General features: G+C 35.8%; 1 protein-coding gene across 1 annotated transcript; it reads right to left on the bottom strand.

The window, feature by feature from the left end:
• Positions 1-5,931: 5,931 nt before the first annotated feature.
• Positions 5,932-9,824, bottom strand: LOC140982006 (uncharacterized). The gene is made up of 9 exons (XM_073448421.1): positions 9,471-9,824; positions 8,770-9,013; positions 8,514-8,663; positions 7,637-7,694; positions 7,429-7,521; positions 7,243-7,341; positions 6,978-7,069; positions 6,584-6,643; positions 5,932-6,478 (listed from the first exon to the last, which is right to left on the bottom strand). Exons 1-9 carry the CDS (start codon positions 9,677-9,679, stop codon positions 6,212-6,214), a joined length of 1,272 nt encoding a protein of 423 aa, XP_073304522.1. The 5' UTR covers positions 9,680-9,824; the 3' UTR covers positions 5,932-6,211.
• Between the last annotated feature and the right edge of the window lie 3,198 nt (positions 9,825-13,022).

The raw sequence follows: 13,022 nt of genomic DNA, 5'->3' as shown, positions 1-13,022 counted from the left end.
AATAATCTCGGCATGATTTGATGAAGTTGTTACAAGTGTTTGTTTCTGTGAACGCCAAGAAATTGCAGTGCCTCCACGAGTAAATACATATCCAGTTTGAGAACGTGCTTTGTGTGGATCAGATAAGTATCCAGCATCGGCATAACCAATTATACTTGGATTAGCATCTTTTGAATACAAAAGTCCCAAGTCTGTCGTTCCTCGTAGATAACGGAATATATGTTTAATTCCGTTCCAATGTCTCTTTGTTGGATATGTGCTAAATCTTGCCAATAAATTTACGGCAAAAGATATATCAGGCCTTGTACAATTTGTAAGATACATAAGGGCACCGATAGCACTTAGATATGGTACTTCTGGACCAAGAATATCTTCATCATCTTCACATGGACGGAATGGATCCTTTTCTATGTTTAATGATCTAACAACCATTGGAGTACTTAAAGGATTTGATTTGTCCATATTAAAACGTTTAAGGATCTTTTCTGTATAATTTGTCTGGTGAACAAATATTCCACATTCTTTTTGTTCAATTTGTAAACCCAGACAATACTTGGTTTTTCCAAGATCCTTCATTTCAAATTCTTCTTTCAAGTATGACACAACTTCTTGAATTTCCTTATTTGTTCCAATGATGTTTAAATCATCAACATATACAGCAATAATTACGCATCCGGATGTTGTTTTCTTAATGAAAACACAAGGGCATATTGAATTATTTACATATCCCTTTTTCATCAAGTGATCACTTAGCCTATTATACCACATTCTGCCGGATTGCTTCAACCCATATAATGATCTTAGTAATTTCACAGAATAACATTCTCTGGGTTTTGAACTTTGTGCTTCAGGCATCTTAAATCCTTCAGGGATTTTCATATATATATTACTATCAAGTGATCCATATAAGTAGGCTGTAACAACATCCATAAGACGCATTTCTAAATTTTCAGATACTGCCAAGCTAATCAAATACCGAAACGTAATTGCATCCATCACAGGAGAATACGTTTCTTCATAATCAATTCCAGGCCTTTGAGAAAAACCTTGTGCAACAAGTCGAGCTTTATATCTTACTATTTCATTTTTCTCATTTCGCTTTCGAATAAAAACCCATTTGTATCCAACAGGTTTTACACCTTCAGGTGTAAGGACTATAGGTCCAAAAACATTACGTTTATTTAGCGAATCCAATTCAACCTGGATGGCATCTTTCCATTTTATCCAATCCTGCCGATTTTTACATTCACCAAAAGATTTTGGTTCATGATCTTCATTATCATTTATGATGTCGATTGCCACATTATAAGAAAATATATCATCAATTTCTTCTATATCTTTTCGGTTCCATATTTTTCCAGTATTAATATAATTGATAGAGATTTCATGATTCTCGTCAGTTTGTGGTTCTGACAAAACATTTTCATCATCATGTGTTTCTTCAGGAACATCATTCTCTATTTTGTGATCATTATGTGTTTCTTCAGGAACATCATTCTCTATTTTGTGATCATTGTGTTTCTCTATGAATTTTCTTTTTCGAGGATTTTTATCCTTGGAACCAACTGGCCTTCCACGCTTCAGGCGTTTAATGACATCATGACTATCTTCAATTTGTTTCTTCGGAATTTCAATTCGAGCAGGGGCATTTGCAGCATGTATATATGATTTAGTTACCCCTTTTGTGTCTGCAAATGCATCTGGTATTTGATTTGCTATTCTTTGCAAGTGCACAATTTGCTGTACATCTTTTTCACATTGTTTTGTTCTTGGATCCAGATGTAACAATGATGATACATACCATGTAATTTCTTTTTCGGTATGTTTCTGTTCTCCCCCTAACATTGGGAAGATTTCCTCATTAAAATGACAATCAGCAAAACGTGCTGTGAACACGTCGCCTGTCTGTGGTTCAAGATATCGAATGATCGATGGACTATCATAACCAATATAAATTCCAATCTTTCTTTGAGGTCCCATTTTCTTTCGTTGAGGTGGTGCAATAGGCACATACACCATACATCCAAAAATTCTCAGATGAGAAATGTCTGGTTCTTTACCAAATGCAAGCTGCAATGGGGAGTATTTATGATATGCACTTGGTCTGATGCGAATTAATGAAGCAGCATGTAAAATTGCATGTCCCCATATAGAAATAGGGAGCTTTGTTTTCATAATCATTGGTCTAGCAATCATTTGCAGACGTTTAATCAATGATTCAGCCAATCCATTTTGAGTATGTACATGAGCAACAGGATGCTCAACAATGATTCCCATAGACATACAATAATCATTGAAAGTCTGGGAAGTAAATTCACCAGCATTATCAAGTCTAATTTTCTTGATTGTATAATCGGGAAATTGATTCCTCAATTTTATTATTTGAGCAAGTAATCTTGCAAATGCAACATTTCGAGTTGACAATAAACATACATGTGACCATCTGCTGGAGGCATCAATCAATACCATAAAGTATCTGAATGGTCCACATGGTGGATGGATTGGTCCACAAATATCACCCTGAATACGTTCAAGAAACATTGGTGATTCAGTTTGGATTTTGGCTGGTGATGGTCTTATAATAAGTTTTCCAAGAGAACATGCTTTACATTGAAACTTATTATTCTGAAAGATCTTCTGGTCTTTCAATGGATGACCATGTGTATTTTCTATAATTCTTCGCATCATTGTTGAACCAGGATGTCCTAATCGATCATGCCAATTGGTTAATATTGAAGAATTATCAATTACCATGTTTGATTCAATGGGACGTATATGTGTATAATGCAATCCAGTAGGGAGCATTGGTAGTTTTTCAATCACATATTTCTTTCCTGATTTATATGTGGTAAGACACATATATTTCTCATTCCCTTCATTCATTGTTTGAGTATCATACCCATGGGAATATATATCATTAAAACTCAACAAATTTCTTTTCGATTGTGGTGAATATAAAGCATCATTGATCAAAAATTTTGTACCATTAGGTAACAAAAATTGTGCTTTACCACATCCTTTAATCAAGTCTACAGGACCTGATATTGTATTCACCGTTGTTTTTGTTGGTTTTAGTTCCAAGAAATATCTTTTATCTCGGAGGATAGTGTGCGTTGTACCACTATCGGGTATGCAAACTTCAGCTTTGCTCATAGCATTTTCCATATTTGAACTTCAAAAAATATGCAATGAAAAAAAATTAATGACAATACATATGTAAATATAACACATATCATAATTGTACAATAAAACATTATCATATAAATACATGAAAAATAAATTATTGTACATTTATATTCTACCACTATATTGTTCATTTTCAGAGAAATCATTGAGAAAATCTGCAGCATCAATATTGTTCATTTCTATCCCACCAACATATTGATCATTTCCAGAGAAATCATTCATAAAATCAGCAGCATCAAAATGAGTTGAATCACTCAAACGGTCACTTCGTTCAGTGAAGTTGGTCTCTTTTTCTTTCCCCTTTATCGATTCTTTATAGAGCTTGCAAAGGTGCTCAGGGGCTCGACAAATACGAGACCAATGTCCTGGAGTGCCGCATCTGAAACAAGAACTTTCAAATCTTTTCGAGTGATTTTCATTAACACTCATGTTCTCATGATGTCTTTTCTGTGGGTGATTCGTGACGCCCTTTTGAGATGAGTTATAAAAATAACTATCTCTATTGTTTTCAAAACCACGACCACGAGCAATTCCACGTCCACGTCCACGACCACGACCTCGACCTCGACCTCAACCAAAACCTTGTCTTTGAATTTGATTTTGGTTTCCAGGTTTAAATTCATTTTTACTTACAGCATTTACTTCTGGAAATGCTGATGATCAAGTGGGTCGGGACTGATGATCTCTCATTAGTAGCTCGTTGTTTTTTTCCGCCACAAGAAGACAGGAGAGGAGCTCATAATATCTCGCAAATCCACGCACTCTATATTGTTGCTGTAAAGTTATATCTGATGCGTGAAACGTGGAAAATATTTTTTCAAGCATTTCCGATTCTGTGACCTCATGTCCACAAAATTTTAGCTGCGAGATTATTCGATACATCGTTGAATTGTAATCACTGACTTTCTTAAAATCTTGGAATCTTAACATATTCCATTCATCACGGGCGGTCGGAAATATAACTTCCTTTATATGTTCAAATATTTTTTTCAATCCTTTCCACAGAGCCATGAGATCTTTTTCGATGAGATATTCACATTTTAAACCTTCATCGAGATGTTGACGCAAAAATATTATAGCTTTTGCTTTTTCTTGTGATGAAAATATACCATTTTCTTTAATGTTCTCGCTTAGACCCAATGACTCAAGATGTATTTCTATATCGAGAGTCCATGGCATATAATTTTTCCCCATAATGTCGAGTGCAACAAATTCGAGCTTTGTCAAGTTTGACATGGTGATACTAAAAAAATTATGATGCATTTTATTAGTTAATGAATATTGCAATACTAAGTAATGGATAAACAACAAATACAAGCATTCGTAAAAATAAAGAAAACACATGAGGAGGATATTCTCCGATAAGTACAAGATTCGTGAGTATTATAACCAAAATAATTAAAAATAACTTTGTGAAAGCCATCTTCTTTTTTCTTCAAAAATTTGATGAAAAATAATTTTAGAGAAGAAGAGAAAGTTGGAGTGATTGAATGTGTTTGTGAGATCATATTTATAGGGCAAAAACTAGCCGTTTTGTTACCGTTTATGACCGTTGGTGTACAAGAAAATAAACGTATGTATTTGTATAATTTTATGGTAATAATATGGTGTATATAATATTAGTAATGTTTTAAATAATTATGTATATCATATCACAATATTATAATGAGGTGTCATAAGATATTTGTTTAAAAACCTTATAGACTTTTATACTTGTCGTATCCCTTACCGGGAGTGTGGGATGTCGTCTTAACATCCTCCCAGGATTTATAACAAGTTTTTTGAAAAATTTATTTTTATTATTTATAATAACATTATATTATATAGTAAATATATAAACAATAAGTAAATAAACAATAAAATAAATATGATTACTTTTGTTATCTTTTTCTTCTGTTTTGGATCTTGGAAAAATATGGAAGACTTTTAGAGTTTCGTGCTGATAACGTGTTGTGAAAAAGTAAAAATTTAAGGTAAAAAGTAAAAAATCTCAAACACTCAAAATTATCACACTACACACTTTATAATATTTTTCTCTCAACTCAATTGTGATTTTCTTCACAAATGAGAGATCTGTTTATAGAAAATTTTTACAAATAATCCAAAATTAAATTACATCATTACCTTCATCATCACACACAAATTTCAATATTCAACACCTAATTTTACCTAATTTTCAACATTCAAATATTCAACATTCAAATATTCAATACACACATTTTAAATATTATTTTTCAACCAAATTATATTATACCATATAATTGTATATTATAATGAATAATTATTCGAGGTCAAGGTAAAAAGTGTATAAATACTTATTCTCTAAAAAGTGTTTAAAAGTGTATAGGTGTATTGGTCCATATTACAATTGCAGTCACGTAAGCTGTCTCCTGTGACAGTGAAATATACGATGCTTATGTTCTCTATATAATAAGAGTTGTAATTATTTGCTCAGCTGCATTCGGCATAATAATAAAATAATTAATACATATTCCTGCCGGCAGGTGGACCAAGAGTTTTTTATTCCTAAAGCCCAGGCTCAGTACATAGGTTTTGAAATAATGCAGCCCAACTGCTACATCCAAATTACAGGTAACTAGTTGTGATATCAGTAGTCAATATCTAAGAATAATGCAGCCCAACTGCTACATAACATTTTCATAGAAGTATCGAGGAAGTAGATTTTAAAAAATCCTTGAGATTCATAACAATTAATATCAACCTTCGAAAAAAGTAGAGAGAAAATAGTAATTGTGTTTTGGACAAGTTATTTGAAATCCAAAGGGATATAGGTTTGGAGATCTGAGAAAGAGGTAAGAAATACAACTATTAAATCGTTCTTGTCCATTGGATCTCAAATGAAAGAGCTCTCTAAAAAAGAATATACTTACCCAAATCTACTTTCTCCACAGTTTTAAATTCTCATAATTTCTCACAGTAACAAAATATTGGGACAAAGCTCATCGTGTGAAAAGAACACTAAAAAGAACTGTTTACCGGTAAGATCTATTTGAAAATAATCTAATCATTTTCCATCGTTATCCTTCTTTGGCCTTTGCAGTGAAAAAACAGGGTCGCCCAGACGGCTTTGATTATCATCTTCGGCACTACGGGAACCTTCATCACCAGATTCACAAGATGGAGCATCGTTTTTAATCTGCTCCATTATGTCAGGATTCTGGGGAAGCCCACTGGGCAATTTGTTGCCAATCAAGTTCTTGTACACAGTGAGGGCTTGACCCATCATACTGGCGGGATTGGAGGGACTCGAGGGAAGTAAAATTGTTGTTCCCTGGATGAATGAAAATAGGAAAAATGTTCGAAACAATAATGTTTTTGGACATCGACGCAACAAGTAACCTTATTATAACATGACCTGAGATTGAATGTGCCTTACCGCTTTTGCAATCTGACTGAAGGCCTGAACATATTGCTCAGCGATTTTTAAACTTGCTGCCTGCAAGTTCAATGCATGATCATCCTCAATTAATATCAACCGGCTCATCACCAATAGCTTTATTGGCATTACATACCACTAACTTTAGCAAAAAGCATTATCGAGTATTATTAAACGTGCCCCACACACCAAAATAGTAAACAGGGGCACATAAACTAGCAATGCCGAATGGACATAATTTTTTTTATTTTAACATCTTCATTAAGTGAAAATGAGGAGGTCAAGGATGTCAGAAATTAAAAGCAAAAAGAATCAACTTCAAGAGCTACAAGAATTTCCGCATACATGATTAAATTGGCTGATTACAGAGATTAAAGAAGATGGAAAAACTGACCTCGACACCCCCAGTTCTTTTAAGTGACTCTGACACCATATCAATCCCTTTTGCAGTTGCTTGTGATCTAGCAACGATCGCTTCTGCCTCTCCTATTTATTGGATAAATGATAACCAATGTTACTGATTAACATTGGTAGCAGATCGAGTACTATCCCCAGTAACATATAATGGATGAATGGTATACATCATTCAATAAGTTGTATTCTAATTAATCAATGCTCTTGAACAGAACAAAAGCTCGAGTAAGCCACATGTAACAAACCTTGAGCTCTGTTGACCTGGTCCAGCCTTGCAGCTTCTGATGCAAGGATCACTGCATTTTTCTTTCCATCAGCAATATTAATGTTCGCCTGCCTTTCTCCTGTATATATATGAAGAATAGATTAGATTTCCACAACTATAAACATGAAGAATTAGCATGCCGAGAGAAGAAAGTAAAACCTATTACCTTCAGACTCCAAAACTTGAGCTCTCTTTTTGCGCTCCGCTTCAGCCTGCATCTCCATTGCAGCCCTTACTCCACGTGGAGGAGATATATCCCCTGAAATCGGAAGAAGGGATCCAAGATTTGAACATGTTGCAGCAGAAATCCATGAAAATTTTTGCTCGAACAAGCAGCCAAAGATTTAGTCTTAAAAAGGAAAAACATTACTCACTTATTTCATAACGAAGGCACTTTAGACCCCAATCTTGTGCAGCTTCATTGATAGCAATCTACTCCAAACATATTTTTAAAACACTCAATAAAGTATTTGAAGAGGTGAGAAAACATTTTGGAACGCAAGATCAATGGCCAGCCGAAAACACACATACTATATATATATATATATATTATTTTATTGTTGGTAATGCACACATACTTAATATAATTATAGTGAATATCAACAACCAGAAGGCATGCACTCTCTTAGAAACATTTATAATGATGTCGATTATTTACCATTACAATTTCCAGTTTACAAGCTTTTCTTTTATCTGGGAAGTTATATGAACAGCACAAAACTGTTAGCACAAGCAAGCCTCATATTACTATCAAATGCAAGAAGAAAGAGTGTCCTGAACTTTAAGATCACCGAGTTGATAAAACACAGAGAAATACAAGTATCAAACATGTTGTTACATTGACTACCTTCAGCATAATGACATGCAGATTAATCTACTCTGATTTTTACACTACCCTGCTTCATATGTTACACAACACTGTCTGTCTAGCATCATTGTCTGTTTAAAAGTGATTGAATAGCATATTTCACTAGTGCCCCCTCCAACCAAAATATCTTGTTTACTTGTCATAAATAGCATCTTAGAATAACAAGTAAACCAAGTACATGTCAAACAGTAACAAACATCTCCCGACATCCTTTTTCAGAACTGATGTGATTGTTGTATTGAAAGCCAACATCAACTACAATAAACACTTCAATCCTGTTAAAAGAGCAACAACAAACTAATCATGTTAAATGCAAGAACAATGGCAAACTAATCTTGTTATTGCAAGAATCAATAACTAAAAGCTCAGTATCAAATACTCACCACAATTTTATCGTTAAGAGTATCTCTTTCCTCAAAAGTCTTGTCAAGAGTTATCTTACCAAGCTCACTCCTCATGGTTGTTTGCGCGAGTTGAATGATGGCATACAATGGATTCTCAACTCCATAAGATGCCAATTTCGGGTCTACTATCTTCAGAGGAAAAAAGTAATATATTCTCTTCCGAAGTTCATTGATAGCAATTCATTTCCAATCCACAAGAAACCCCATAAAACTGCATGCAGATAAATGTCCGTACCTTAACATAGAGGACCCCATCAATTTGAATGCTAACATTGTCCTTGGTAATGGCAGACTGATCAGGGATGGGAATTGCTTCTTCTTTTAATGAATGCACATAAGCAATCTTGTCAACTAGTGGAATCAACAAATGGATTCCAGGAGTCAATGTTTTCACATACTTTCCAAATCGCTCAATAACAAATGCTTTCTTCTCAGGGACAATTCGAACTCCCCAATTCACTGGTGGTTGAATCTCGTAGCTTGATCAAACATCAAACTATCAGTTACATGATTGGTTGGTAACAAATTAGTGTAGGTTTTGCATTAGCAATTAATTCGACAAGGATTTCATAACATATCATAATATATCCGCGAAGCAATTAATCAATACATTCTAGATTTACTCGATGATGAATCTATTTACATCTATCATATCACTCCTTGTAGATTAACTACAGTCTACAAGAATCTTCATTCTCTTTTTATTTTGGGCGATATATAAACAAAAGAAAAAGGCACGAGTAGAGTATAAACACTAGGTTAGCACAAAAAAGTAGCAGCAGAAAATAAAACCTCGTGATAAAGGAAATGTGAAGTGAAATTATTAGCAATGCAGCAACACAATTCACGTCAAATGCTGATCAAATGGATAACGCAGTAAAATACAAAGAATCAATCATCAAAAAGGAAAAAAATATTGACTAGTCAGTAAAATACCTAGTGTGGGGGTCGCGGGGGTAACCGATGTGGCGAACAGTTGCAGAGAACGGCGCGGGGAGAGAACGAGGAGAAATGCAAGTGGAAGGCTGCCTGAGAAGCGGCGGAGGCGCGGTAGAGATAGCACGTGAGCTGATCGGTGATTGAGGAGCGAGGAGGTACCTGACAGCTCGAAGCTTGCAGAGAGAGCTCGATTTGACGGTATTCATTGCGAATTTTCTCGAGGAAGATGGCTTTATTGGGAAGAAATTGGTCGGAGGAAAGCCCTATTTAAACCTCGTGAAACAATATTACCAGCCGAGCAAACGCGGGCGGGCTCGGTTTCCTGGGATGGGAAGGTCCATTAAAATTCTCAGTCCTCTGAATATGGTTTTTGTTACAGCTTCTTATCAGCTCGAAAGTACCGCAATACCCTTATTACTAATTCAAAACCAGCAACTTTTTTCTTCTTAATAATACCCAAAGTCCATCTGCTTTTTCTCTTCGAATTGCCCAATCAAAGTAGAATAAGATTTAAAAAACCAAACTTATTTTTCTCAATTGATTGATCTTTTACGTTCCCCGTTCATATAATCAGGAAATAAATATTCTTACAAAAAAAATCTTCACTCGGTAAATAAATTTTATTTACACATGCAAGCTGCATAGATAAAGTAGTAAAATCCAGAAAATTTAAACGACGTAATCTGAATGCATGCAATCTAAGGTTTTATTTTTATTTATGTGTTTAAAGATTTTATGCATTTAATGCCTGACTATTCCATGCATTAGGATTTAAGTTGCATTTCGTGCTCGAACGAGGAACGGAGATCGGGGATATTCAGGAAAAAAATATTTTTCTTGAATGATGAATTTTAATTAATTAATTTAAAGTGTTTAAGGTCGTTTTTCGAAAATTGGGCCTTGGTGCATATTTTTACTCTTTGGGTCATATTTTTTAATCGGTACGCAAATTTTATTGAATCGGAGGATTTTTTTAGGGCTCGGACAATATTTTCAAAAACGTACCTGATACTCACGAGAAATTTCGGGTCCGATCCCAACGAGCGTCACTAGTTCAGACGTGGACTTTAAGATTACCCTGAGCCTGAAATCAAGAATAAGACCGTTAGAAGGTGGCCAGGAGGGTGTCTTGGCGTAGCCCCTCCGACGATCAAGTCAGAGACTGAGGATATATGGGGGGAGCAGCTAAGGGTGCTGCTGAAAACAATATAGTGAATGCCAAATCATACGCTCAAACCTGGTATTTATAGGAGAATACTTGGCTGCTCATGGGCCCTAGAGATGGGCCGGGAGTTTGGGCCTGATCTTGATGGGTTCATTCCTGGGGTATCACCAGTCTCCCTGTAGAGGCCTCAAAATTCGTGCATGAAAATTTGCGGAAAAATTTAAAAATTTTCTCTTTAATTAAATAAAATACCTCATTCATAAATAAACTGATAAATAAAGTTTAATGTTCAAAAATAGCAGCGGAAGTAAATAATGTTTCAAAACGACAGCTTAAAATAATTCATTGTAATAAAATGAGTTTTCACAAAAATAATAAATAAACTGATAAATGAGGTCCTCGGGTCCCACTACTGCCGACTCGAGCTGGCTCACTAGTCCCCGCCCTCGTTTCCGACATCATCAGTACCTACAACAATCAAGTCTAGTGAGTCTAAAGACTCAGCATGCATATATCGTAAATAACAACTAAATAGATAATAATAAAATTGCATGCGAAGTGAAAATATCATGTCATGAGGAATTATGGTACTTGCATAACTGAACTGTAAATATCTTATCATGGATAATTATAAATACGTGCATAACTGAACTGAAAATCATAAGTGAACTGTTAGCTCAATAGAGCTCTGTAATAAAATAGCTTGGATGATAATTTTGTTGAGATTATGTTCTACGCAAGTGGCCCCATGAACTGAACTGAACTGACCGGTAACTGACGACCGGGACCGGTAACTGACGACCGGGTAATATACTAATCGTCTGATCAGACTAATGCCACAGTATACTGGGTGGTACAAAACTGAACTGACCGGTAACAAGCGACCGGGTGAAGTAATAATCCCACAATAGTACAATGGCCACAAGCAATATCACATAAATCTCAAAAATGAATAATTTCTATTTTTATGCACGTAATATAATTAAATAACGTAAATAAATGTCATGTATTAATTTTACCAAATGGGTTAGATCGCTCCCAGGCTCGCTGCGACTTAAATCTAACATTAAAAATATGCAATTGATTTTTCTTGACCAAACTTTGTAATTGAATCCCAAATCGAGACAATTACGCCCACTGACTTAGTATTTAATCATGACTCACAGCCAACCCGAACGAACATCAAACCAATGTTTAGTCATGATTAAAATACTCTTAAAAATGATGAAATAATGCGCCTAAATTTACAGTACTCAAAATTTAGTGAATGGAGGCCAAAAACGTGAAACGCTCTTTCGTGAGTCACTTTGGCACACCGCACCGTAAATACTCGTACGACCTCTAAAATGATCCGAATCACAAACGGCCAAAAACATGACCTTTCTAACTTGATGAGGCACTGTCCAGTCCAAGGCCATAGGCTAAAAGCCAACCAAGAACCCGAACAAGCCACTGAACCGCCGCAGCAAATTGCTGTCACAAAAATACAGCAGCTGTGCTTTGGTTTCCTTGCGTCGTTTACGAGGCTAATGGCCATTGGGGCTTGAACCACCAACCAGAACCTCTTAGCAACATCCTAGGGAATGATTTGAACCATGGCTAAGAGCCCTAGGCCAGCCACAGTTCGCATCACACCAGAAACAAATCATGCGTTCCAACCGAGCACTAATTCTGCGCGTGGGATGTTGTTGTGGTTCTTGCGGTCATGGACCATTCCAGTGGCCATTTGGTTGGCCATGGCATGATCTAGACATCCAGAGATAGGGTGTGAACCATGGCTAAGGGCCATAGGCCAACCAAGTTCCACACCATTCCACAATACCCAAAACACACTTGCTGTAAAATGAGAAGGGCCGAAAGGGGAAGGGGCTGTTCTTGTGTTTTGATTTAAAAACCGATGCAACCATGGACCAAGCCTCAAAAGGGCAACTTGGTCACGCCTTAGACATGACAAGGAGATGTTCTAACCATGGATCTAGCCCCTAGGGCAGCCAAGATCAGCAACATCACCCTTGACAACAAAACTGAAAAAAAATTGAACTCAATATGACACTAGTTTCACGCTTGCGGATTGGAGCATCTAACTCACGGTTTTGGGACATGAACCCTTGATCAAACTTGACCCTAACATACCCTAGGACATGACCATAAGCAGCCTTGAGAGCCTGGAACGAGCCATACCCTGAAACCATCAAAACAACTACCAACGTGAAGCATGAGGGGAAGTAGAAAAATCTGTGCAAAATTTTGTTGTGTAGTTGCTGAAATATTTCGGTTTTTCTATTAAAAATCATGAACAAAGATGGTTTAAAAACATGTATATGACTTGATTGAAAAGTGAAAGAAAGATATAAACATGCCTGGAAATCGTTTGAAAGGAAAAC

This window comes from Primulina huaijiensis, chromosome 8 (assembly GCF_012295235.1).
Source record: "Primulina huaijiensis isolate GDHJ02 chromosome 8, ASM1229523v2, whole genome shotgun sequence".
Taxonomy (NCBI): domain Eukaryota; kingdom Viridiplantae; phylum Streptophyta; class Magnoliopsida; order Lamiales; family Gesneriaceae; genus Primulina; species Primulina huaijiensis.
Note: the sequence above shows the minus strand (reverse complement) of the source record. Positions and strands in the feature narration are given on the sequence as shown.